The sequence below is a fragment of the Lemur catta genome, chromosome 8 (genome assembly GCF_020740605.2).
Source record: "Lemur catta isolate mLemCat1 chromosome 8, mLemCat1.pri, whole genome shotgun sequence".
In the NCBI taxonomy this organism is placed as follows: domain Eukaryota; kingdom Metazoa; phylum Chordata; class Mammalia; order Primates; family Lemuridae; genus Lemur; species Lemur catta.
The window spans coordinates 96789948-96814981 of NC_059135.1; the positions used below are offsets into that span (position 1 = coordinate 96789948).

Here is a 25034-nt window from a genome sequence, read left to right on the forward strand (position 1 = left end):
ACTAATAACTTGAATATCATTCACACTTTGGGGGCTTCATGGCAACAAATTTCCCTGATTGCCTTTTAATATTAATTTCCAGCACATTTTACGTGCCCAGATGATTCCTTTTAAATCATTCTGCCAGAAAATGAAGCCAACATCTTTTATAATTTTTCAAATATTTTATTTAACTAAACATATTTTAGATATATAATGTAGGATGATTTAGCAGAATATTAAGCTCATTGACTAAAGACCTGTGTTCTCTGGCTATCATTTCCCTATTTGTAAAAAAAGAGGTCTTGAAACATTGGCAGCGATGTGGAGCTAAGGGAAATCTCACACTGCTATCGGGAGAGGAGAGGTGTGAATTGGTACCACCATTTTATAGAATAACTGGCAATACCTAGTAAAGCTAAAAATAAGCATTTCCAAATGATCCAGAAATTCTACTCCTAAATACATGTGAAAAAAATCTAAGAGACAGGTACAAGATTCCATTTTTTTAGGAAAAAAAATACAACAATCCTAGATACAATCTATAGATTCCTAAAGAGAAGAATTCATTAGTAAATTTTAGCATATTCATAAAATGAAATGCAACACAATAGTTAAAATGAAAGAGCTAGGATTTCATGTATCTAAATGCATAAATTTCAAAAATATAACATTAAGCAAATTGCAAAGTACAAAATGAAACAGTATGATACCACTAGTTAAAGACAAAGCAATACTATATATTATTTATGGTTGTAGATATGTGTGGTAAAATTATAAAAAGATTATGTATTGGAATGATACACACCAAATCAGTAAAGTGTTTACTTGTAGGTATGATAAAAGATAAGTGGGATCAGACAAGAATGTGAAAGGGGATTAAATTATATATGTAATATTTTATTTCTTTTAAAAATATCTAAGTGTTTACATACACTTAGAACATACAAAGCTGGATAATGGTTTGGCATGCTTCTTCCAGAAGTTCTAATGTGAGTAAACTGGCCAGATAGGTGTATTTCAACCTGGAATCCTCAAAGGCTAACGGCTGGGTAGCAGCTCCCCTGAAAGCCCAAGCAGCTGGACTTTGAATCTCAATAGAGGTAAGCTGCCAATAAGTAAGCTCCTTAGGTCACCTCCGCTTTGATACTTTGAGATTTGCCATCTTCTGGGTGTGGTCTCCCTCCCACAACTAAAGCTTTTGCTGGTGTGGTCTTCCAGTTGTCCAAGAATCTAGCAACTTACATAATTATTTTCTGCTAGAAGCTTAGAAAAAAGACAGTCATTTACTTACAAATGATGGGACCCTCAGAATTCTTTCTTCTTTAGTAAAGTAATGGGGTCACCAATCCATTTGTCATTCAACTATCTTTTGGTATTCCAAGGATGTGAGTCTAGCTCTAACCAAAACCACAAGCTTAACCTCAGTATTCATGCAGAAGGTGCCTGAAACCTAGCTCAATCTGCTGTAGCTGTGCAGCCGGCAGCTGAAGACCAAGGGTTGTCAGGAGTCTATAGCGTAAAATAAGCCTGTATAATTGCTGCTGCAGGGGGTGGGGAGGTGGGTAGAGAGGGAGAGGGAGACACCAACTTCCTCCGAAGTGGGTAGAGTCTATCAGCCCTAACTTCATTGTGAGCTTCACAGAGGAGAAATCATTGTGGTCCCTCATTTTGTTAAGGTTTGACAGCTTTCTGACAGCTTCCAATAAAAACAAAATAAGTTGATTTATGGTAAAGCAGGAGAGTCCCCAGATATATACTAGAAGCCAAAAACAACAGCAAGGTTTGCAATAAAGAACCTCTAGGAAGAAACCAAAACCACTCTTTTTAAATTTAAATCCCTCCAGAGGAGCCCTGGGATTTTGAATCTCTAGAGCCAACCCGGGCTTCACCCTGACTCTCATCACTACCACACCCATTTCCCTCCTCTCTTGATCTCTCTGGGCGCCAGGGACCCACCTGGGCTCCGGAGCCCAAAGCACCAGGCACCGTGCAGCACTTGGCCCAAGCAAGGAGCCAGCAGCGGGGAGGGAGGAACGGATGCAAAGGCCAGTGCGAGGAGGAGCGATGGAAGTGGGGCGCGGGAGTCTGGAAGCAGGGGAGCGCACGTATGTTAAGCCGCTAAACCAGACATCCCAATAATATCAAGACCCATCAGCCTTCCCTGCTAGGGAACGAAAGCAGGGAAAATTAAATAGCGTAATTCAAGCCCTATTTCTCCCTCTCCTCCAAAGGAGGGGGGATGCTTCTCACTAGCTCATTATAAAGCTTTCCATGGGAGATTCCCTCTTGCTAATGCGTTCTGTCTTGCAACTCCTTTTAGCCTCCCTTCAGCAGCGTTCTTCGAAAATCTGGTTTAAATTTTAATACCTCTACTCCAAATGGGGGGAAGGGAGGAGAAAGGTTGAGAGAGAGAGGGAGGTTTGCTCTCCCTTCCCCTTTCCCTCCCAGGCAGCCGGCGCGCACCGCAGAGGCCCGGCTGCCGCCGAGGAAGGGAAGGCGCCGGAGCGGGGCGAAGACCCGCCCAGGCCGCTCTTATAGGCGAGCGGGGGGCGGGCCTGGCCGGGGGCGGCGCCGCGCGGCCGCTCGCCTATAAGGAGCTGTCCGCCACCCTGGTGCTGATTCCGGCGCTCGCGCCTGCCGAGCTGGCTTCGGCTGTCCGCCGAGCTCGGCGCCCGTCCTTGTAATCGGGTTTGGATTTGCACCTCCAAGGGGGGAGGAAGAGGAAGAAGAGGCGGGCGAGGAAGGCGCGTTCGGCGAGCGGCTGTCGCGGGGACCGTAGCCTGAGCCGCGGCTCCGGAGAAGCCCCCGCCACGGTTTCCGCGGAGCGCCCGGGCGCGGGATGGAGTGACAGCGCGAGTGCCTCTCCGACGGGGGGCGGGAGGGGGCCGGGCGGCGCAGAGCAGAGAAAGAGGGAGAAGAAGCCGCCGCCGGCGCCTGCGAATTTGGGATTCGACTGGGAGGGACCGCTCACTCTGGGGAAATGGATTCTGTACCACGGCTGACCAGCGTTTTGACTTTGCTGTTCTCTGGCTTGTGGCATTTAGGATTAACAGCGACAAATTGTGAGTACCAGGAGCTGGGGGCGGGCAGGTGAGGTGGGGAAGGGTAGCATTCAGAAAGACAACTGTACAAGCGTTCTCAATTGTATCTTCCCTGGGTAGAGGAAAAGGAAAAAAAAAATGCTGATCAGCGTGGTTCCATCACTCCTGCCATCTCAAAAGTTAGCAGAGCTCAGATGATCCAGCCCTGCTGGATTTCCTGCCTTTATCTCGGAATCGCAAAGTTCCGGGAGAAGGAAAGGCTCTCTTAACCTCCCAGCTAGCTCCACGATCTATGCCTCCCTGATCTCAGCCAGGGCTTTTCCCTGAGAAGGGCCCGGGGTTTAGATAGTATGTTCTGGGAGCTGAGCTTCCAGGGATAGAGCTGCTCCCAGCCACCGTGCTGGTGACAGCGGCTCATCTCCGAATGCGGTGCCTCGGATTTGCAGTACGCCTAGCGCCCCACAGTACGTGGCTTTGCGCTCTGCCCTAGGCAGAAGGCTCCAGTTGGGGTATCTTGCAACCAATGGGCACCGGTTTAACAGGATTCGGAATTTTGGCCTAAGAGTCATAGCCCAATGTAGTCAACCACAAGATCAATGGCTGCCCCTTTTACAGGAGGAGAGCTTCAATGCATACCCCACCCCCAAAATCTTTGTGCCAACGAACAGAACACATAATGAGTAGGCACTAAGTGTACACTCCGTCGTCCAAGCTCTAACCTCGGCAAGTGCAGGGCATTTAATTTAATAGGCAGGAAAGCTGGACACCCGGTGATTCACCACCTGCACTTCGTATTTAAAGAATCCAGTTTGTCAAACTTGAATAAATCTCTGGAGCGATCAGAGGTTCAAGCTCAATGGCTCAGCTATCTCTCTAGGCAGAGGAAGGGAAGTTTTTCCAGCTCTGGGAACTCCTAAATGAGAAAGAATGCAATTAAGCCATCTGTGTTGTTTCCAAAGATGCTTTATCAAGGTCCCTCAAGTTTCTGGGCTTGCTCCCCTATCCCCTGTCCCTGTCATGAACCTCAGAAATGTTATCCATATTGCAACAGTTTTATTTCATTTTTTGTTAGAGAAAGATAGGGAGACTACTTATAATTTAGGATTGTTTCTACCTTATTCCCCACCAACTTAGGTGCAAGAGGATCTCGAATATCTCTTCCCAGAGTTATACCTCAAGGGATGACAATTAAACAAATGTTATGTACTTGAAACAGTCCAAAACAGAGCCAATGTTTTTATCTGTTATCAGAAGCTTTGGAGATCCAGTATTTATAGTGACTGGTTATGCCTTATAAAGATTTTATTAAAGTTTGCATTCTAAAGGATGGCTGAAGAGGTCAACCTCTCTAAGGGAGGATCCAAGGGGCCTAAGATTAGAAATTATTTCAAGTTATATATAGGAGCAGGTAAGAATCTGACATATGAATTTTTTTCTTTTTCTTCTTCTCCTTCTCCTCCTGCTCCTTCTGTGAAATTGTTCCCATGGTGCTGTAGAAAGAGATCGAAGTGGTTAGGAGGAAGTTAGACATGGTGCTGAGCTGGTTTCTCTACTTTCTAGAACACTAGAGGTCAGTATTGTCCTAATGATGCAAAGGTGTGGCAGCAAACTAGCTGTGTTTTCCCTTTAGCACATTTACCTAGCTGAGGAGAATGAGTACTTTAAGGAGCCACAAAGGTGGGGGTGAGGAATAAAGGTTAAATGGAAATAGAATGGTTTGGGCTTCCTCATGTAGCACGTTTACCTAAGACAGGAAAAAAATTTAACATGGCATTTTCTGTAAATTAATTGAATTATGGTTAATATGTTTTAATAATCCTCATAAAACAAAAATGACATGGATTTAAGACTCATGCTTATCATTACTGGTGCAATAACAAAGCTAACTCTGAGCATTTCAAATGAAACTTTGTGATAAGGAGCTTTAGTATTTCATAAGTGGCAGTTTAATTTCCCCTTTCCAATCAACATTTCAATTTAATACATGCTGCCTGCTAAATGTTAGGAGTCAATGTTCTTAAAGAAAAATCATAAATGTTTATTATGCTGTGCAAAATGCATTAATTCAGTGAATAATAGGATAGCAACAGAAAATTACGTCTGAACTCAGTACCTACTGGTGGTCTTCAAAACCTATGATGCAGAACCTCTAAGAAAGCATTAACATTCCACAATTCCTCCAGGCTTCTACTGACCACACTCTTTATTCATTAAATATAAGGCTTGGGTTTATTATTTATCTATAATATGCATTTGTATGCATACATCGAGTAATAGCAGTTTCATTTCAAACAGTCATTTTTTAAGTTTATTTGGAAAATTTTTTCAAGATTATTTTTTCTATATTTTGAAACAATATCTCATGTCATTTACGATGGTAGCCTTGAAAATGGATTATTGACCCAAGATGTCCCATGGTGTGTAGTTAAATCTGTGGACTTTGTTCAGGCATAAATAACTTTTAATTGTTTTTATTCTTCTTATAATAATTTATTGTTGTGATGGATTTGTGTATGTGTGTGTGCATTTAATTTTTTTGTAATCTGACCAAAACTTGGGCTTTTATTTCCAAGGGAAAAATGAATGCTGACCCAATTATAGACTTTATAAGTTTCTAGTTAGACAAAATTAAAATAAAGACAGGTTAGAAGGGCCAGCTACAGTACAGATATCATGAATCTGTGCAGAGAACAAAATTACCTACCTGTAATAAAAACTCCAGAAATTCACCCATTCCAGATTTTTAGGATATTAAATAGCTACAACTCTTCCTTTGGGTTTACCCTGGGGGAATTAGTTAATTTCAAATTCAGATATAATAGGGCAGTGTTAAATGAAAAATCATTTTACATATAATATCAAATCCTTTGACACAAGGAGAAGCGATGTGACTTGATAGTTGGTTAAAGTGAAACCAGGAGTTATAAGAGCTAAGGAGTTCTAGTCTCAGTTTGGCCACAGCTTTCAAATAGCTGTCAGGTTATTCAACCTTCTAGGGCTCACAGGCTTTAGTATAAAACAGTAATTTAGATATGTATCTAGTCCAAAACAGAACAATAGCTGAATATCTTACTGAGGAGATTCTTCAAATATTGGGCATATTGAAAGACTATTATAATGGCAGAACTTACATTCAGAAGATCATAAGAATTTGTGAGACATATATGAGGTCACTATTTACTTTATCGTTAACAATAAACATATGTTACATGATTATAAAGAGCCTTAATTTTGACCACTAAATCACTTTGAATGATCTCTGAGCACCTTATCTAAGTTTGTTGCTATATATTAGGTTAGCACAGATACAGCCTTGAGAGAGGAATCAAAAACTCTTTATTCTCGCCCTTTCATCACATGCAGAATTTCATCTGAGATATATGAAGATGTCAATCATATTCATAGGCTCTTCACATAAAGAGATGCATTATACCTTGAGTTATCTGAAGCGTATGCACAAACCCAATCAATAGGTAATATTATAAATAAACAAAGAACAGGCTGATGTTTTTCAGCGAGAAAGTTTCTGTGGGATTTACAGTCAGCAGAAGTAAAGGAAACACTATAATGTTCATTTGGAAGAGTCCTAATGATCTTTTGTTGATTTGGCACATATTGACAGTACACATGAACTCTCTTCACGTTGCCGCCCATCTCCAAACTAGACTGGTACTTCCACAGTTGGCAAATGTAAACTAAATATTAACTTAGCAATTTCCACACAAGAGTCAAAAATTATGAGAACATTAGTTTCCATGTGAATAACCTCACTTTCTCCCCCCTTTATTCTTGTTCTAATGAATTACTGTCTTCTACACTGCAACTTTCTTTTTTCTCTGCTCCTCTGCACAATGTCATTTGCTTTCTTTATTGGGTCCCAGTTTCCCTTTACTGAATTGCTTCACTTTTTAGTGTCTGTTACAAAACAAAGTAAGGTGATACCATTTAAAATGTTCCTAAAACCTTTAGTTGGTGATTCAAAGTATTTGAGATAGGGTCTGTCCACTGAAATATGGCCTGTATATACAATAATAATTATTGTCATGAAATAGGAAGATGGCAAAAGGGTCAAGTGACCTAAAAGTCCAGAGAATAATAACAATTCACTCAATAGGACTTTACTGAGAAGTTGCAAGGTACTCATTTGCAGCCAATAATGACATTTTTAATTCATAACGGACATTGTCTTCATTTGTCAAAACTGCTGCTTTCTGGCTGGTGACCTTGTAAAGGTTACTTACTTATCCTGATGATCTTGGTGTATTAAATGAAGGAAATGGATCAAATTATTATTATTAAAGTCCTGTTGATTTGTAATGTATTTTTGTCTTTAACTACTGATGTTGCCTATTGGTCATTCCATTTGGAAATTTCTGGGATGATTGTACTCTAAAATTTTAAAGCAATTATAATCAGAGTAACAACAAAGTAAGGTTTTTAATTCCTACCAGCTTCTATGCACTTTATATCTCTCACTTCATATACTGTGTTCATATAATTTAGCAAGGCAGCACAACCAGGTAGACCTACAGATTCAGTTTACAGATGAGTAAATTCAAGATTAAAAGAAGTAAATGAGTTTCCCAAGATCACAAAGCTAAGCAGTGAAAAAATCTGAATCTGAACCTACATCTATCTATCTTCAAAGAACGCACTCTTTGCAAGATAGAAAATTTATTCCCATGCATTAATTTAGACACTGTATAAGCATCTGTGGTAACTTGATATGGGTTAATTCCATAGCTCTAGCCATGGCAAAAGGCCTAGGTGTAGCAGTTCCCACCAGAGACAACTCCTGGTTTATACCTTAAAAAAATTTTAGTATCTAGATTCGATGCAAGATGCTAAATATCACAATAACCAAAGATAAGAGGCCTCATACCTGGATGAGTGACTGATGCTTTACTTTTATGAATTTTGATTTAAAAACTTGAAAAGGGAAGGATACAGCCTTGATGAAGACTTACGAATCCCTCTCCCACACATACACAAACTCATAACAATACCATGAAAGGCACCTCTGTTGACATCACAGCTTGTAAGTTTATGGATGTAAGACCAAGGAATATTAATTAAATAGCAGTTATGGGTTCTTTGTCCCAGCACAGCACTGGGCCTGATCTGGCTCTGACTCTCCACCACTCCTCCCACACAACTTTATGAAACTCCTTCACATTGCACAAACAAGCTCTGTTGTCTCACGTCTCTTTTGCGTTTATTTGCATAGGCTGCCTGCTTGGTCTAGAATTGCTTTTCCTATTTTTTATCTTCCCTTATTTTCTCCCAACCATACAGAGAGAGAGAGAGAGAGAGTGAGAGAGAGAGGCTCAAACATTTTCCCAAGGCTGTATCAAGTACTCTTATCAATTACATTTCCATAGTAAGCACTTCTTACAATTCTTTTCTCCCCAAATAGGATGCAAAGTTCTCTGATAATTATCTTTTATGTGAATGTCTGTATCTAAGGCCTAAAACATTGGGCAAATGAATGGATGAGAGAATAAATGAATGGTTTCCTACTAAGAAGTTTTTATTTCTAAACTAAAATTCTCCTATTGCTCTATTGTTAGAGTCTTACTTTTAAATTATGTTCTGTTTATTTTTTAAATGAATAAGTAATATTAATTACTGTTTTGAAAGTGCCAAGAAGTTGTTAGGTGTTTAAATGAAAGAGCATAAATTCAGACTTGACTGGCAGCTGAAGAATGGGCTGCTGTACCCGTACAACCTTGCACATTTCCATGATCGCTTTGCTGAGATGTTCTTATTTATGTGTCACATGACCACTTGTTTTTAAAGAGAAGGCCTCTTCATCTATCTGACCTCAGTATCAAGTTGGAGCTAATTTTATTAACTTTATGCAATTTTAATGAGTATTTCCTATATAATCTAAAAATGCATAATTACATTGCTATAAAATTATTTTTCATACCCAAGGGTTCAGTATAAAAAGGAAAAGGTTAGATTTAGTACTAAATTACTGGAAAGATCTTTTTTTTTGTTGTTGTTGTTGTTATTGCAAACCTAAAACATTACCCTGACAACATGCCATCCTTTTAGGCTATGGGCAGGAGAAGATCTAAGTATTAATAGTTTGTGTGTTACTCATTTGAAAACTTACTGAAGAAGTAAGTCCCAACTACAAGTTCTCATTTCCAAACTTAAGTGTTTCTATAAAGCTGAAGAAATAACAATAAATAAGAAGATATATTCCATGACCTCAAGGAACTTTGAATACTAGAAAGCCACAAAGAAATAAACCTTTAATCATGTCAGAGAGATAAATGCTATAGTGAAGGTGAGCACAGTATGCAATTTAAGGCAGAGAAATGAACATTTCAAATTAGCTGGGGCATTAAGGTATAATCTTTGAGGAAAATGAAACTTCAGCTAAGGCTTAAACAAAGTCAGACTTTCCTAGCTATAGAAATAGGCGGCAGTTATTACCTGGTATAGGGACAGAAGAAGAAATTAGAGAAGTAGGTAAGCATTGAAGTCTTTTATTTTTATTTTTAAAGCTATGGAGATTCATTGAAAGTTTTTATAAGTCTAATTATCATTGTCATATTTCTGCTTTAAAAAAATCACTCTGTCAGGGATAGACTGAAATAGGCCAAGGTTAATGGCAAGAAAACCAGTTAAGACATGATTACCATAACTCAGGTGGTAATAAGTAAGGACCTAAAGAAAGATGTTGCAGAATCTGCAAAGGTTATACAACATAAGAAAGAAAATAACAGCCAAGTAAATTTAAGACATAGGGATGTATGATCTAGTAAACTCGCAGAAGGTGCAGATTTGTGGTTAAAATGTATTCTATGGCTGCTTCCATTGTTTTTGACAAATGAGAGCGATAGATGCTAGAATAGGTACTCAGTTCTCTGAAATGAAGTTCTTCCCTGGGAATAACCAAACGACCATATTCTCAGTGTAGTATATTTCATATTTGCATGACATCGTATAGCACATGCTGTCTGTATCCATCATCCTGATGCATCTTCTAGTCTGTAAATTATGCTGGTTTTTGTCAGCAGAGTGAGAACTAGTCATTAAGAAATGTGTAATTAAACCTCAACATCCCAGTTCTCATTCCCCTTCTGACAGGGGGGTAAAGCAGGGATCATTACTACTACCAGTGGATGCGCAGTGGAAAGAGAAATAAGGAGAAGCTGGGTGTGCCTCGTTGATTTGCTATCATTGATAATTGATTTGTTGGCATAAATTCCATGTCTCTACATGTCTCATTGCTTTTGAGCATATTCTTGGGGGTTGATTAATGCCATCTGTTCCCTGGATCAGCTGAATTGATTGAGTTTTAAAGGATGACAACAGTAATGTTGAAGATAGAAAGAAAGTGAAGGGAAATGCCAAAACACTGCTTGTGGCTTATATTATTTTTAACTATCCACCTTTGGAAGCAGAAATATCCTTCTGAAGACAACCCAAAGCAAATAGCAGTCTAAAGAAATTTGCCTAACAGACTGATGTTCTGTAAGTGTTAGTACAGGCCACTATTTGCTGGATATATATGTTCAGTCTTACCTCTCTTTCCCTCCTTCCATTCCTCTCCAGTGCTGCCTTGCAAAACTACATGCATGTAGTTGCCAAATGTGAAACTTCCCAAAACGTCCTGTTACTAGTGCAGACCTAACCTGGATCTGCCACCCACAAGGCCCTTGGAAAAGCCCACTTTATTCCAATGCTTCCACCCATCTGTTCCCAAACCACTCTTCTGCCAACTCCATTAATGTCCTAAATCTGTAAATATGAGTAGGTGAATCTTCTAATTCATAGAGATAATCTTTAAGACACAGAGCCCCAGTGACAGAAAGCATAGGAATGCAAATCTATAGTGAACCATACTTGACTGAGAGAAACAGACCCTTTCCAGCAGAAAACATATAAAAAAGGTACAGTGCTGGGTGTCTGGAAGAGGGAAAGAGAACATTTTGATTTGGGGAAAGGCAAAGAATAAAAATGTCCTAGATGTCCAAGGCAAGTATTGCCAAATCCTTGCTTTGCCCAGGCTGACCCCCCTCTCACATGTTACAAGGCTGAAGGTGCAGCAGATGGGCCCCAGGGAGAGAGAAAAGGACAGTAGAGAGGGTGCACGTCACACAGGTCTAAACTGATTTAATTCTCACTCGGCAAATGTTTCCTATGGAAACTCACATGCACCTTACAGAGTCAGTGCAAGTATAACATGAGTGACTCTGCATAAAACACACAAGGTATGGGCATCCAATAATTATACCCGCTGTTATAATTATTAATGAATCTCAACATGAATTTTCTCATAATCACTTATAATAGAAAGTAGGGCAAGGACAGCTACATTTCCATTTTCAAATGAAGACAGAATGGCCCACTTCCCCTTCATCTGGGTTATCAGAAAGCTGAGTGATTGCCAAGACAAGAGAAACTCATTCTCCTTTTCACTCCTGTGCCAAAGTGCCTGTGGGCAGAATCCACTTCCCCTGACAGAGAAATGTGACGGTTCCAGATTCCTCAGTGGGTTCCTGAGCTTGATTATGATGTGATCACTACTTCTGGGCCTTGCCAGTGAATTGTCTTGCTGGGAAACTGGAAGAGTAGGGGAAAGAGCCTCATCCTCTGTAGGGACCATGAACTCTCCAGAAAACTGAACAGGCCCCTGGAAAAGATGTCAGCATGATGGAAAAAGGACCTCAAACAGACCTTTATAAGTCAGTGAGCCTGGGCAGGGGACATGGGACGTGTTCTCAGTTCCTAGAGGCCACCATTCCTAGGAGATTCGGGCAAATGGAGGCAGAATTGGAAAACTGGGGACAGCCGTATTGCCCTTCTGTGTACTCCTGAAGCCTGTTTTTTGGTGAATAAACAGCAGAAATGTTCTTTACTTGTTATTTTAGGGTTACAAATCAGATGCTGGTACCATAATTGACGGGCTACAGAGACTTATTCCACCTCCACATGCCTCATTCATTCATTCATTTCACCAATATTTATGAAATTCCTAGTGTCCACCCATTTCCCTGTACATTAGTGGAGCCTTTCGTCCATGACAGAATAGTCGATGGGAAGAAGAAGTAGGATTGTCATCCCCACAGCTCCAGAGAAAACAACAAAAGGTGACAGTGCTGCTTCCAATCATGGCACTGAGCCCCCCATCACCAGTTTAGTCTTGCCCAATGTATTAAGCGTCTTTTTCTCTTCCCTAAATTCTTTGTTCTGCTTCCTTATCTTCAACATTCTTTTCCTTTGCTCCAATTTGCCTTCCTTCTTATGTTCTTTCCTTTTCTCTCTCTCCCCTTCCCTCTTCTCCATGTTCCTCTACTCTTTCTCTCGTTCTTTCCCCCTTTCCGTCTCTCCTTTCTATTCCACTTTTCTCACTCTGCCGGTTTCAATTAACTTTTACTAAATGACTTGTTTTTACATTTTATGGCCCAAGCTAAGGCTTTACAAACTTTTCCACTAAAGTGCTGCTCACCAGAAAAGAAGAGTGCATGGGAACCCAGGGGATTCTGAGAGCTCAGCTTCAAATGGCCACTGAAGCATGTAATTTCCTGAATTTTACCTTAAACGCTCAGGCACATTTGCACTCAGCTTCATAGTATATCCATGTTTATATTATGATAAAAATATTTCCCCAAAATCACCAATTAAAATTGATGAGCCAAGTTTATTAATTTAACCCATGGCAGAGGGCTGCATACACACAGGGGCACAGGCTTAAGTATTTTGGCTCTTTCTCCCTATTTATACCTTCCAGGATTCAACTTCACTGTCTCTCCCCTCCTCTCAGAGCAACAGGTCACTTCATTTCCCATCATCAACTATTACTGATCTGTGAGCTTCAGATTATGATTAATCAATAATGGAAAGTAAGTGGACTTATCAATTCACAAGAGGGAAGGGCATCCACATGCCTGCTTCATGCAGAGAAACAGAGCTTTCTGGAGGGGCTGTAAGATGAGTCCCCAGCCCCCCCCCAGGTCTGTGCTGCCCCCCACTACAGTCACCTGGGAGTGTGCTGCCACATCCACGAGTTTTACCTTTGAGTGACTGAGCTCTGTCAGGTTACAGGATTGGGGTCAACGAGGGCAGATGCTTTCTGATTGGAGATAGGCTGAAACTACCAGGATATTAAAAGATTAATGCCTCTCATTCTACAACAATCAGGAACCTTTTGACACAATCAAAAGTAATGAAAACAGCAGATTGGAATGTTGAAACATTGGAGATTAGAGATAAAGTTAAGTAATGTATTTCTTCCTTGGCAGGATTTCAAACCTACATCCTGTGCTAAGATTGGTATTTGATGAGATTGCATTCTATTCATTACCACAGTTCTATGGAAGAGTTGTTCTTCTCCCCATTCTAGAGTAAGGACGTATTGGCTTGGATGGTATGGTAATGTACCCAACATAAAACAACTAGTGGGTGGTCACACTGGGATTTTTAATCCATTTTTCCTTGACTCTGAATCTTACACTTTTTAAAACTTTATCTATGGTTTCTTCAAACTTAACACAAAGACTGAACTATTCTTAAGCCTAAGGAGATAGTTATCCTTGCAGAAGCAGTTCTTCCAGATCCAGGGTGAGAAAAGCCCTATGTGTCTAAACTCACAGATTCTGCCCCAATGTGCAGGCCACCTTATTCTAACATTAAAGATGGTCCCTCCTCCATGTCTAGAAGTCGCTATGGCAACCAATTCTTGTAAGGATGACCATTTATAAAAGTTGGTTGCATTACTCATTAAAGGCTTCCATCAGCTTTTTGTGGCCAGGCACTATGTCTATCATTAGCGGCCTTGTGGATTCCATGATCCGTGCCCACTATGAGTAGGGTCTGTTCCTGTTTTATGCTCACTACAGACCCCCCTCACTAAGTGCAATATTTTCATCACTACATCACACTGCAGCTCTTAGGAGCCCTGCACCCCTAGAATTTGTTAGATGGATGTTAAATTTTCTAATTCTGCACTCCTATATTCATTGGAGCATTATTCACAATCACCAGTGCATGAAAACAACCTAAGTGTTTATCCACAGATAAATGGATAAAGAATATGTAGTATATAAACACAGTAGGATACTATTCAGCCTTGAAAAAGAAGGAAATGCTGTCATTTGCAACAACATAGATGAATCTAGAGAATATTATGCTGAGTGAAATAAGCTAGGCATAGAAAGAAAAAAACTGCACAATCTCACTTGTACATAGAATCTAAAAAAGTCAAACTTATAGAATCAGAAAGTAGAATGGTTGTTGCCGGGGGGGGGGGGGGGGGGGAGGTGCATGGAGGGAATATGCAGAAGTTGGTCAGAGGGTACAGAGTTTCAGTCAAACAGGAGGAATACATTCCGGAGATCTAATGTACAGCAAAGTGACTATATTTAACAATAATGTGTTGTATACTTGAAAATTGAGAAGAGAGTATGTTTTAAATGTTTTCACTAAAAAAAGTGGTAAGTATGTGAGGTGAAGGATATTCCACCTAGTTTTCAATCATTTTACAATGCTTGCATACATAAAAACATTACATTGTACATCAAAAATGTATACAATTTCTATTTGCCAAACAAATAAGTACATACGTAATAGAATTTGGTACTAATTGTAAAAAATGTATCCCTGGTACTTAGCTCACAGTTTCAAACAGAGCAACAATTAGATAGCATTTAGATCTGTTCTCTGACTTCAGGATGCAAAATTTACCCGGAATCTGTCCTGTAACATCTTCTCACCCAACTGGGATAGAGGGAAGTCAGATTTGACAAGTGTATTCTTCACCAATGACTAGGTGCAATGAGGGGCCCTTGCCCTCCCTACCAGCCTCAGCGTATCCACTTGGTAGAGGACTAGTGCTTGTACCAACTTGCTTTTATCATCAGTTGTATGGAAATCCAGGTCTATAAATTCTTTGCTTTATTCTCAAAATTTTGTGAGTTTGTTTCTACCACCTGGGCTATTGCTTGCCTTAGTTGTGAGGTCTGTCTTTGTGTCTGCTGTGTCTTCTATTTCAACAACTGTCTTGACTCAGTGAACTTTCCTGCTTAGGTTTAGAGAGGCTAGAGAGGCTAGTTAACTCGCCCCATGCCCAGTGAGCCACCATCTTGCCTCTTTTCCTCTATCAGTGGCTGCTATGAAGAAAAGACACGGAGTATTCTGAAGTTTTTCACAGCAAGGCAATTAATAAGTGCAGTGTTCTAGATCTCAAAGAGAATTAACATTTTAAGTCAGCGGTCCCCGACCTTCTTGGCACCAGGCATCAGGGACTGGTTTCATGGAGGACAAATTTTCCATGGATGGAGGCTAGAGAGGAGAGGAGGGCAGGGGTGTGGGAGACGGAACTCGAGCAGTGACGTGAAGGATGGGGAGCAGCAGTGGCCTCCCCCACCGCTCACCTGCGGTGCGGACCTGGTTCCTATGTTTCAGGGAAGACAATTTTTCCCTGACCGGGAGTGGCAGCGAAGCTCTGTGGCTCAGGAAACGGGGACTGCAGTTTTTAGGAATAAGGCCTTAAATATTTAAACTTTATTTTGAAAGCAGAAACTTTTGGTTTCTTAAATGAAATCACAGACAGAATTTTAATGTGTAAAATAAGTCACAAAGAGAGTTGTTTTGGAGAAAAGAGAAAGAGGGAACCAGAATCCCAGTGCTAAGCCTGTTCTTCTCTCTGATTCTTCATGGAGGTACGTTTGAAGATCTCTGCCTCATTCTTCATTGCAGGAATCTCTAAATTTATAATTTTATGCAAAAGTGTTTAGGCATAAGAAGGTTTTGAGGGAAATTGGAGGTGGCATCCTTTGTCAGTCGCGGCCAATGCCCCACTGGTGTGCAGTGGCGAGGACACACTGGGTGCACAGCACTGTGTCTGCTTGCATTGGCCAATGACCTGATGTCCAGGTAATTAAATATTTTAAATCTTACCATGGACCTAAACCACGCTAAATAAACAGGTACCTATGTTTAGCCCATTGTAAATCTGATCTTGCTACTGTTGTATATGAGCGTCAGGTTAGATGATCGTGATCTTATTGGCATTTGCTGATTTGAAAAGATAATAGCTTGTCAAAAAAATTATCTGCTCAACTTGATCTCCTTAGTTTGTAGTCAATGATTATTTTTATTTTTAAAAAAATTCTCTTCTGAAGGACCTTGAATTATCTATCTGCACCCCAGACATTCCCTTGGGACCTCCTCAAAAGAGGGGATCTCATGTTAGCTGTGATTAAACTGCCCATGTAGAGCACAGTAAATGGCAAAGTAAACTGTCGCACAGACAGCCTCGGTGAAGCCCAAGCGCAGGCAGCCAGCCCGGATGTGGGACAGCGCAGGAGCGAACCTGAGTCCTGGCCCTCAGGGCAGTGCCCCTCCATGGCCTCCTGCCTCTGTCTCCAAGCTCCGTCAAAAACATGGACTTTTGGTCTCTAACAGTGAGGCCCTCCCAGTGCCTACTAATGTTAACTCACATGAGTAGAAGTGATGAAAGTATACTTACAAAATAAAATTATTGCCTACCTGGATTCAGCCTTGGTTTCTGATTCTGGTTAGGCTATTCATTTTAATCAAAGCCTTGAGTGTTTACTTAGAGTACTGTCCATCAGAAAGCCTTTGTGTCTATATCTACACTCTTCCCCCAGACCCCCCATGAACTCCAAATGCCCCTGCTGTGTATTTGTAGTGGAATTTAATATAATACATAATTTAATAATTTATTAGTAATATAGCATATTTAATACATTATTTAAAGTAATTTAATAATTTCAAATAGTATATACACACATATATGCATATATTCACAATTCTAAATGATTTAGTATTAGTTTGCTTTCATGGGTAATATACCCTGTAGAATTGTACATGTGCATATCCTCTATGTAAACCACTTGTTCTGGTGACTGTCAAGATTTATTACTCCCCAAGGTCAATATTGACTTGGGTGTCACCTTTGTGAATATTTACCTCTCCAGATAATGAATTGAAATGGTCTTTTGGATGGAAATTAATATCTATTTATTTCTGGAATCAAATGCTGTTGGGAGGTGTGCAGACACACTCCACCGTGGCTGCTGTTTCAGGGTGGTGTTCAACAAGCATCCTTTGCATTCTGATTTACTGTGGTTATTTTTATAGCTCTTCCACATGGTTCTTTTGCCTAACAGACAGAATGTGAACTTCAAATATATTCAGCTTGACATTTCAGTAACATAATCAGGAGATAGTGATATTTGAGCATATGGATAGTAAGTACACATTGGATTAATGAGCACCTTGGTCTTGGAATTTATTTAGGCCAAGATACTATTACCTGAGAAACACAATGCTCCTTCAACAATGATATAATTAATGAAGAATACAGGAAGAAACATGACATTATAAAGTATTTCCTTTGGTTTTGAGGTATTGACTCACTGTTTTGATACAACCTTACAGCATGTCATATGTCTTGGAAATGTATGTCTCACTGTGTGTGCCTCTGTTTGTGAATGTATGTATGTATGTGTGTATTTGCAGCAGTGTTTACTTCTATATTAGTGCAAAGCAGCACTGCATGTTTTTGGAAGACATTTTTGTTACACATCCTTTGATATGTAAAATCAGGTCGAAATTCTTTCTAAAATTGTGAGTCTACAACAGAAATATTTCCTGCTGTTCTTGTCATCACTGTTGCATCAGTTTTGGGTACAGAGTCACAATATACATACTGGGTAATGTTCAGGTTTACAAAGAGCTGATAAGATGTTTAAATAGAAGTATAATGGTGAAAGTTGTTGTATGCTGTTATGGGTGCATGGAATGCATACATGCTTTTCTGTACAAATATTCACGTGCACTGAGTTCTTGGTTTTGTCCTTTACAAACAAGATGTATTAGTTTAGCTGTCATCTCAGCAAATCCTTTCTAGATGTTAATGATTTGATAAAAGACCTGGACTTAAGAAAGAATATCATAATTAAGCACAGACTGTGGCTTAGTAGTCAAGGGAATAAACCGCTGTGAAAATTCATTAGTAAAGTTAATCCAAAAAACATCTGAGCAAGTGAAACAAAATCAATTCAAGGGGAGAATGTATAACTCTATTGATGTTCTCACCCTTGTTGATACATTGTTTGGAGTAAAGATTCTATGTCTTCTGCATAAATATCAGTTTTTGTTGGCAAATTCAATTTTACTTATTGGGTTCCTATAGCTAAGTGTTTTGTGGCTTCATTGGGAAATGATGTCATTTTGTGTATGGAGAAATAAAAATATTTCACTTAATGCCCAATGAAGGTCTCAGTTTACAAACCATCCAATCCTCACTCAGGTTAGAAACTAATGCTGAGATGGTGTCACTGCTTTTTTGTGCTGGAAAGGTTAGGTCAATGCTTCTCATGTGGAAATGATTTCATCCCAGAATACATATGCCAGTGTCTAGCCTGGAAACATTTTTGGTTGCCACAACTGGGGACTTACTACTGGCATCTAGGAGGTAGAGACCAGGGACATTGGGAAGTAACATCCTGCAATGCACAGGGCTGCCCCATAACAGACACTTATCTAGCACCAAATGTGAGGACAGTCAAGGTTTGAGAAACTGGTTTAGATCTATCAGTCATTTATGCATCATTATGTGTCCATTAAAAATTTTAAAAAGTAGCTCTCTCCTCTGGGAGGCAGAGGAGGGATGATTGCTTGAAGTCAGGAGTTCAAGACCAGCCTGAGCCAGAGTGAGACCCTGTCTCTACTAAAAATAGAAAAAAATTAGCTGAACAACTAAAAATATATAAAGAAAAAATTAGCCAGGCATAGTGGCACATGCCTGTAGTCCCAGCTACTCGGGAGGCTGAGGCAGGAGGATCGCTTGAGCCCAGGAGTTTGAGGTTGCTGTGAGCTAGGCTGATGCCACAGCACTCTAGCCTGGGCAACAGAGTGAGACCCTGTCTAAAAAAAAAAAAAAATAAGAAGCTCCGTTCTAACATCTAGTCCTATAGAAAGAGCCTTAGACTAGAATCCAAATCTAAGAAATACATTTTGGTCCAGGTCCTTCCACTTACTGACTGCATGAATGCTCTCTTGTCATTTCACATTTTTCCCGAATAAGAGTGATGATACCTGCCCCACATATCTGCTCTTGTGAATGAATGCTGCCAAGAAGTTGTAAACATATTTTTGACTTAATGATATTTATTATAATTTTTATTATTTGGAGCAGTCTGGCCTGGCCACGCTGTCCTCATAGGCTGTAGACAGACAAGGGACAATGTGGGTAATGTGACAACGGACTGAGGGGACATATCCTGGACTGGGAACTGCACAGGTAAATTTTACACCATTTTTTGGTTTTTCTAGGCTCCTTGTGGTTCAACTTTCTACATCTTTGTAAAAGTCATCTGGGTAGAACACCTTTGACAAGGTGCAATGTGGTCTTAGCTCTTACGCAATAGCTAAAGTCTGTGTATAGCAAAGCACTCCCTGCAATTTTTTTCTTTTCATAGGCCCCCATTGGCATATGTGTGCATGTGCATGTGTATGTGTGTGACATATATGTATGTATTTGAAAATTCTGAGATGAAAACTAAAGTTGCCAAAGTAGCCTCTGCTTCTGAGGTGACATAGCTGCATGTCTCAAGAGGGCCATAGACCAGTCTATTCAGATGACATTTTCTACTTCATTTAGCAGCTCAGAGATCAGCTAGATAAGAATCTTGACTTGGCTTATTTGCTCTAATCCAATCTTCAATTTTTAACATTGGTTAAATCAGAAATAGTCTTTAACTGTTCTTTTCAATGGAAATGAGATGTTTGGCCTTGGCCTCTATAATATGTCTGCCTTTTGAAAAAGGTGTGATATAAAGTTAGAAATCAGAGGCTGCAGAGTTAAAAGGGAGCTTTGAAGTTACGTGATCCAACCACACACTGCACAACTTCTGCAGATCTCCCCATTCCCTACAAACACTCCAGATAGTTGACTCCACCGTCCTATTTAACTTACTAAGTGTATATGTGTGATCTCACAGGACATCTCACTTTCTCAACAAAAATGATAATTAATAGGACATCCTTTTTTCCACTTTACCCAAGTTTGCTTCCAAGTACCACCCACCAAACCACACTCCTTAGCTCTGCTCACCTGAACATCTCAAACCAAATGTCTTCCCTCTTCATTGTAATTGGGAAGGTACCTAAGGACAGCCACCACACTTCCTTGGATCTTCTTATCGCTTCTTTTCTTAATTGTCCCTATGACACAGTTCCTCCCCCTTGAACTCCCCATCCCACGTTCCCTTATTTTGTGAATATTCCACGTTGCCAGTGATGTGTTTAAAATATGACATTCACACAGATTGCAACCCTGATCTGTTCCTACCCACCTGCACAGGCCACAGCATGACAGTCATAAGGAAACCTGGGTTGGAGAGGAGACTCCCTGAGGTTTCTCAGCAACATAAACCCTGAAATCTAAAATGAATCAAGCTAGAAAGCACTAATGAACTGCATTGTCGAAAGGCCATTGTTGTCTCTTCTTTCTCCCACGCACTCTTTCACTTAACTGGCCCTCAAATGATACAAATCAGTCTCTTCACTCTGCTCAAGCACACCTGGAAAAAATCCATCTTGATGGTTTCTTCTAAACCGAGGGAACTGTGAACGTTCATCTTATCTCTGTCTGTACAGATCCTCCCCGGGCGCCAGCTCTAGTCCTCTCTTCTCTGGTCTTAATTAACGTTGCTTTTCTCTAAACCCTTTAACGCCTATACAATATATATCACATCTTTATGTCCTTAATTATTTGCTGTCTTTTATAGGCCTCTATTTCTCTTTTCATTCAGAGTTTCTCCAACTTCGATTTAATGTGAAGAATCACATTTTATATAGTGTCTACAGTAACAGGAGCTACTCCTGCTGTGTGTCAGGTCTTGTCATTAATAGACAGTATTGCTAATATGCCTCACAACCCTATGTGGTTAATATCATTATTCTTACTTTTTAGATGAATAAATTTATGTTTAGGCTGTCCAAGTAATTTTCTCAACTCCATGCAACTATTAAGTGGATGACCTGAAATCCAGCCCTAATCTTTGATTCCAAAGCACTGTGTTCTTTCCATTGAAGAGGAGATTTTACAGCCCAGCTGAGATATGAGCTCCTAGCAAGTTCTCAAAATATCATTCTGATTGATTGCAGAAAGTTTTATGCATTTCATAAATATTTTTGAGAACCAGTTCTAAACCAGGAACTGATCATAGCTTTTGGTAAAGAAACACATTCAACTTCTGAATATAAACCAGGGCTATTTTTCATAGTGGAAGGCAGAGAATCCTACATGTCTGGGGTTCCTCCTTTCCAAGGCCATCCTTATGGAGATGATGATTTATGTCGGCTCCTTGCCGGTAGTTCCCCTGTGTGCTCTTACTCTTGCTTAAATGTTTCATAAAGCCATATGGTTGCTCATACCTCCTCAACTGTCATGATGGTGGATGCTGTGAAGTGACGCTCAGCATGTGGGGGACACATATCCTTCAGGGTGACCTTATCTCACAACCCAAGCTTCTCGATGGTGGCTGCAGAACCACCTCCTCTGTGGAAGGAAGGAACAATGGTAATGAGGAAACACACACACACACACACACACACACACACATGCCAATAAGCAAGGCTCATCTTCATGAAGCATCAATTTCATTCAAAGAATAAGAAACGCACACTATTTTAATATTAAAGAAAATATAGTTATGTTCTGGAGTAGAATATAAAATCTCATGGAATTTTCAAGTAAAATATGAGATTTCAAACATGTCTCTGGCTCCAAAATGTGTTCCCAAAGATTGAAGTTATTGGATTCTTTCTTTTCTGACTCAGGGACTGCTCAGGGAAAAAAAATTGTAAAGACTAGCCCTGACTCAATTTCTATGGGCCCACATGATGCCTTTTAGCTTGGCCTCCACTTGAAAATGTCTTTCTCCAAACCTTTGTTTTCTTTAAGGCAGAGTTTCTAGATGGTGTTATATAACACAGAATGGTGTTATAGTTTTGTGTCTCTTACTTAACACTCTTTGATTAAAAAAATGCTCTGTGTGGGTAATATTAATATTAATAAAATCTTTATTTTCATTCTCATACCAATTTTTAGACGATCTCTGTTACTGACATTATGTGCAGGGTAGGGAAGTGGAACAAAGTGAGATTGACAGAAAGCCCATTCCTCCACAGCCCCCCTTCCCAGGCATATCACAGAAAGTCCTACATGGGTGCTACGTTAGGACATGTAAAAATTCCCATTTTGTGTTTAAGAGGTGCTGTGAATGCCCTGAAATTGAGCACAAATCACTGGGTGTGTGTGTGCGTGTGTGTGTGTGTGTGTGTGTGTGTGTGTGTATACACATATATATATATATATATATCTGCCTCTTTGCATTTCTCTTGGATAACGGTCTTCATACTTCACCTGATTTCCAAAGCACGTCCATGACCCAGAAAAGATGAAGAGGGAGAGGCTCTCAGAGGCTCATTACCCTGCACATCCTCGGTGGGGGAGGAGGGGACAGTCTCACTCTAGACGCTCAGGACCTTAACCTAAGTGTGCATGGGCAGTGTGCTCCTTCCCAGCTCCGGACAGGACAGGGAGGGTGTGAGCTCCGGGGTGCTGAAGGGAGGGACAAAGAGCCCCTCAAAGAAAAGAAGGTCTTATAGAATACAAAAGACAATGAAAACAAAGCGAAAATTCGGAGATTTCACAATTTGCCAGTGGCCGAGTATGCACATTGCAAACAATCTGGAATTAATAACGATGGATACTTTTATTACAAAAAGTAGAACTTTTTTAAAACTTATTCAGAGCCTTTGCCTTTGTCCCCCCCCATCCCCTTACAAAAGAGAAAAAGACAGACAAGAACAGCTTAATATCTAGAATTTGCAAGTGATGAATACTCACTTAGAAACAGCTGCATCCTACTGAGAAACCGCTGCACCTAATCATTTTCCGCTGCACCAGAAGGAAGATGGCCCAGGCACCCATTTTTCCCTCAAACGTCAGGTGCCCATAGCAATTAACTAATCATGCTCCCACCAGGTCAAGTTACAGGATGAGACACATTTCGTGCAAGGAGGGAAGCCAATTACATTTTTAATGCTAAGGGGACATTTTAGAGAAAAGGAAAACGATGTCACCATAGACAAAGGCTCCACTGTTCTGCCTCAACATCCCCTGAATGGTCTCATGACTCCAAGCCTTGTACAGAGGGAAGAGAAGAAAGGAGGCTGAGATTGTCCTGGAAAACAAGATGTAGCCTTGGGCACACATTTTTTATTAGGTTAATACTGAATGGCCTTAAAAATCTCCAATTGTAAGACACTTTCCCCACACTGCAATCTCCAAGACCCCTAAGACTGAGCTTTGAGGAACAGTTTGTCCAAATGAGCCGCCCTCAGTGTCAGCCCTGGCCTAGGAAATGAGTGCTGACCGGCGAGAGCAACCGGAAGACCAGCAAAAATCAGGAGGACGGCCTCACGTTTAGGCAACACTGATTACAGACCAGACGCAACGCCGTGTTATTGGTATGTATTAGCACATTGATCTTCATAAGTACCCTACGTAGTCAGTGCATGTTGAAAGTTGACCCTTAGTTTACAGATAAGGAAACAGAGGCACAGAGGGGTAAAGTCACTGTCCCGAGTCACAGAGCTGCGAAGGGCAGCGTCAGCTCAGCTCAGGGAGTCTGGGGCCTCGCAGTCTTCAGGTCAAAGGTCAGTGTTAAGATCCTCATGCGACAGAGAAGGACGTGCCTCTGAGACAGGGAACGAATCTCACCCAAGGCTCGTGGGCGGCACACACACAGCTTGGCTTTCACCGAGGTGTGTCTGGCCGCACCTGCCTTTCCCCGTCCCACATCCCGTCACACAGCCTGCGTCTCGCACGTGGGAATCCGGAACTCAGCCCTAGGAGGACGCCCTCTGCGCCCCGGGTACTTGCGGGCGCGTGAGTGACTCGGTGTAAAATGTTTGCGGTCTGGGCTCCTGAAGAAGAAATGTGAAGCCTTCCACAAGCCAGCCCTTCTCTCCCTTTTCCGCCCGTCTTTCCAGGCACTCCATGTGTGCTTACAAGCGCCTGTCCTGTGTGGACAGCACCCCCCGTCATGACACGCAGAGGCCCGTGGAGCGCAGTTCCCGGTGCTCTCGTTGTCTTCATGCTGCTCCTCTAACACGTGTGTGCATGGGCACACCTGTCTTACTAGTTTTCTTGTCATATGCATGTCTCTGATCTTCCCCCAGTCCATTGCTCCCCAAAGCCAGAGCCACTTCTCATCCCTCTGTTGTTCCATGAGCAGCAAGGGCGTGTTTTCCAGAGTCAAACGGAACTGGGATCAAACACTAGCTCCACACTAGGAATGTAACCTCGGGGAAACCTCTTACACACCCTTTTTCCTGTCGGTGAAATGTGGGTTCTTTCCTTCCCCGTATGTTTTGAACACATTCCTGCCAGATAAATACACACATGTCACTAGCGGTTGTCCTTTTCTTTGTCTTTGCACTTTTAAGTTCTCAGTAAAGAATTTTGTTGGTTCTTCTTAAGGTGTCAACTGACAATACTGTTGTTTGTCTTTGATTTTTATTTATAGGTTTCTTATTGAGGTGGTGGGGTTTATGCATGTTGTTTATGGGTTGTCTGTAAACTTCCTTAAATTGTTTGCAAAATTCTCTGTCCTGTTGTGTTTGTCATACTTTCAAAGGGGTACAAGTTCCAAAATGACAAGGTTAGTAAGCCTTTATCTTTTTTGTTTGTAAATATGTTTTCTTTTTAGGCAGTCTTCTATTCACCATTCACCTGATCCACCTAGATAGAAGCATTGACGACACAAACGTGCGGACAGGGAGCTGGTGATGAATGCCAAAGCCCTTGGTTATTTGGGTCTCCAAGAATTGTAACCGCTTTGGGTGGCCTCATAAGCCCACAGCAGAAATTGAACATAGTGTTCTTAAGGAATATCACTAAGGCAAATATTTATGCACATTTATTTTTATCAGCATTATGCAAGGTGG

At 40.8% G+C, this 25034-nt stretch overlaps 1 protein-coding gene across 2 annotated transcripts in view; it reads left to right on the top strand.

Annotated features, from left to right (window-relative positions):
* Positions 1-2962: 2962 nt before the first annotated feature.
* CNTNAP5 (contactin associated protein family member 5) overlaps positions 2963-25034 on the top strand; it is a 773538-nt gene continuing 751466 nt past the window's right edge. For both annotated transcript variants that reach the window (XM_045559127.1, XM_045559128.1), the window contains exon 1: positions 2963-3044. In XM_045559127.1, coding sequence (XP_045415083.1) covers positions 2963-3044 — 82 coding nt within the window. The remainder of the gene's footprint in view (positions 3045-25034) is intronic.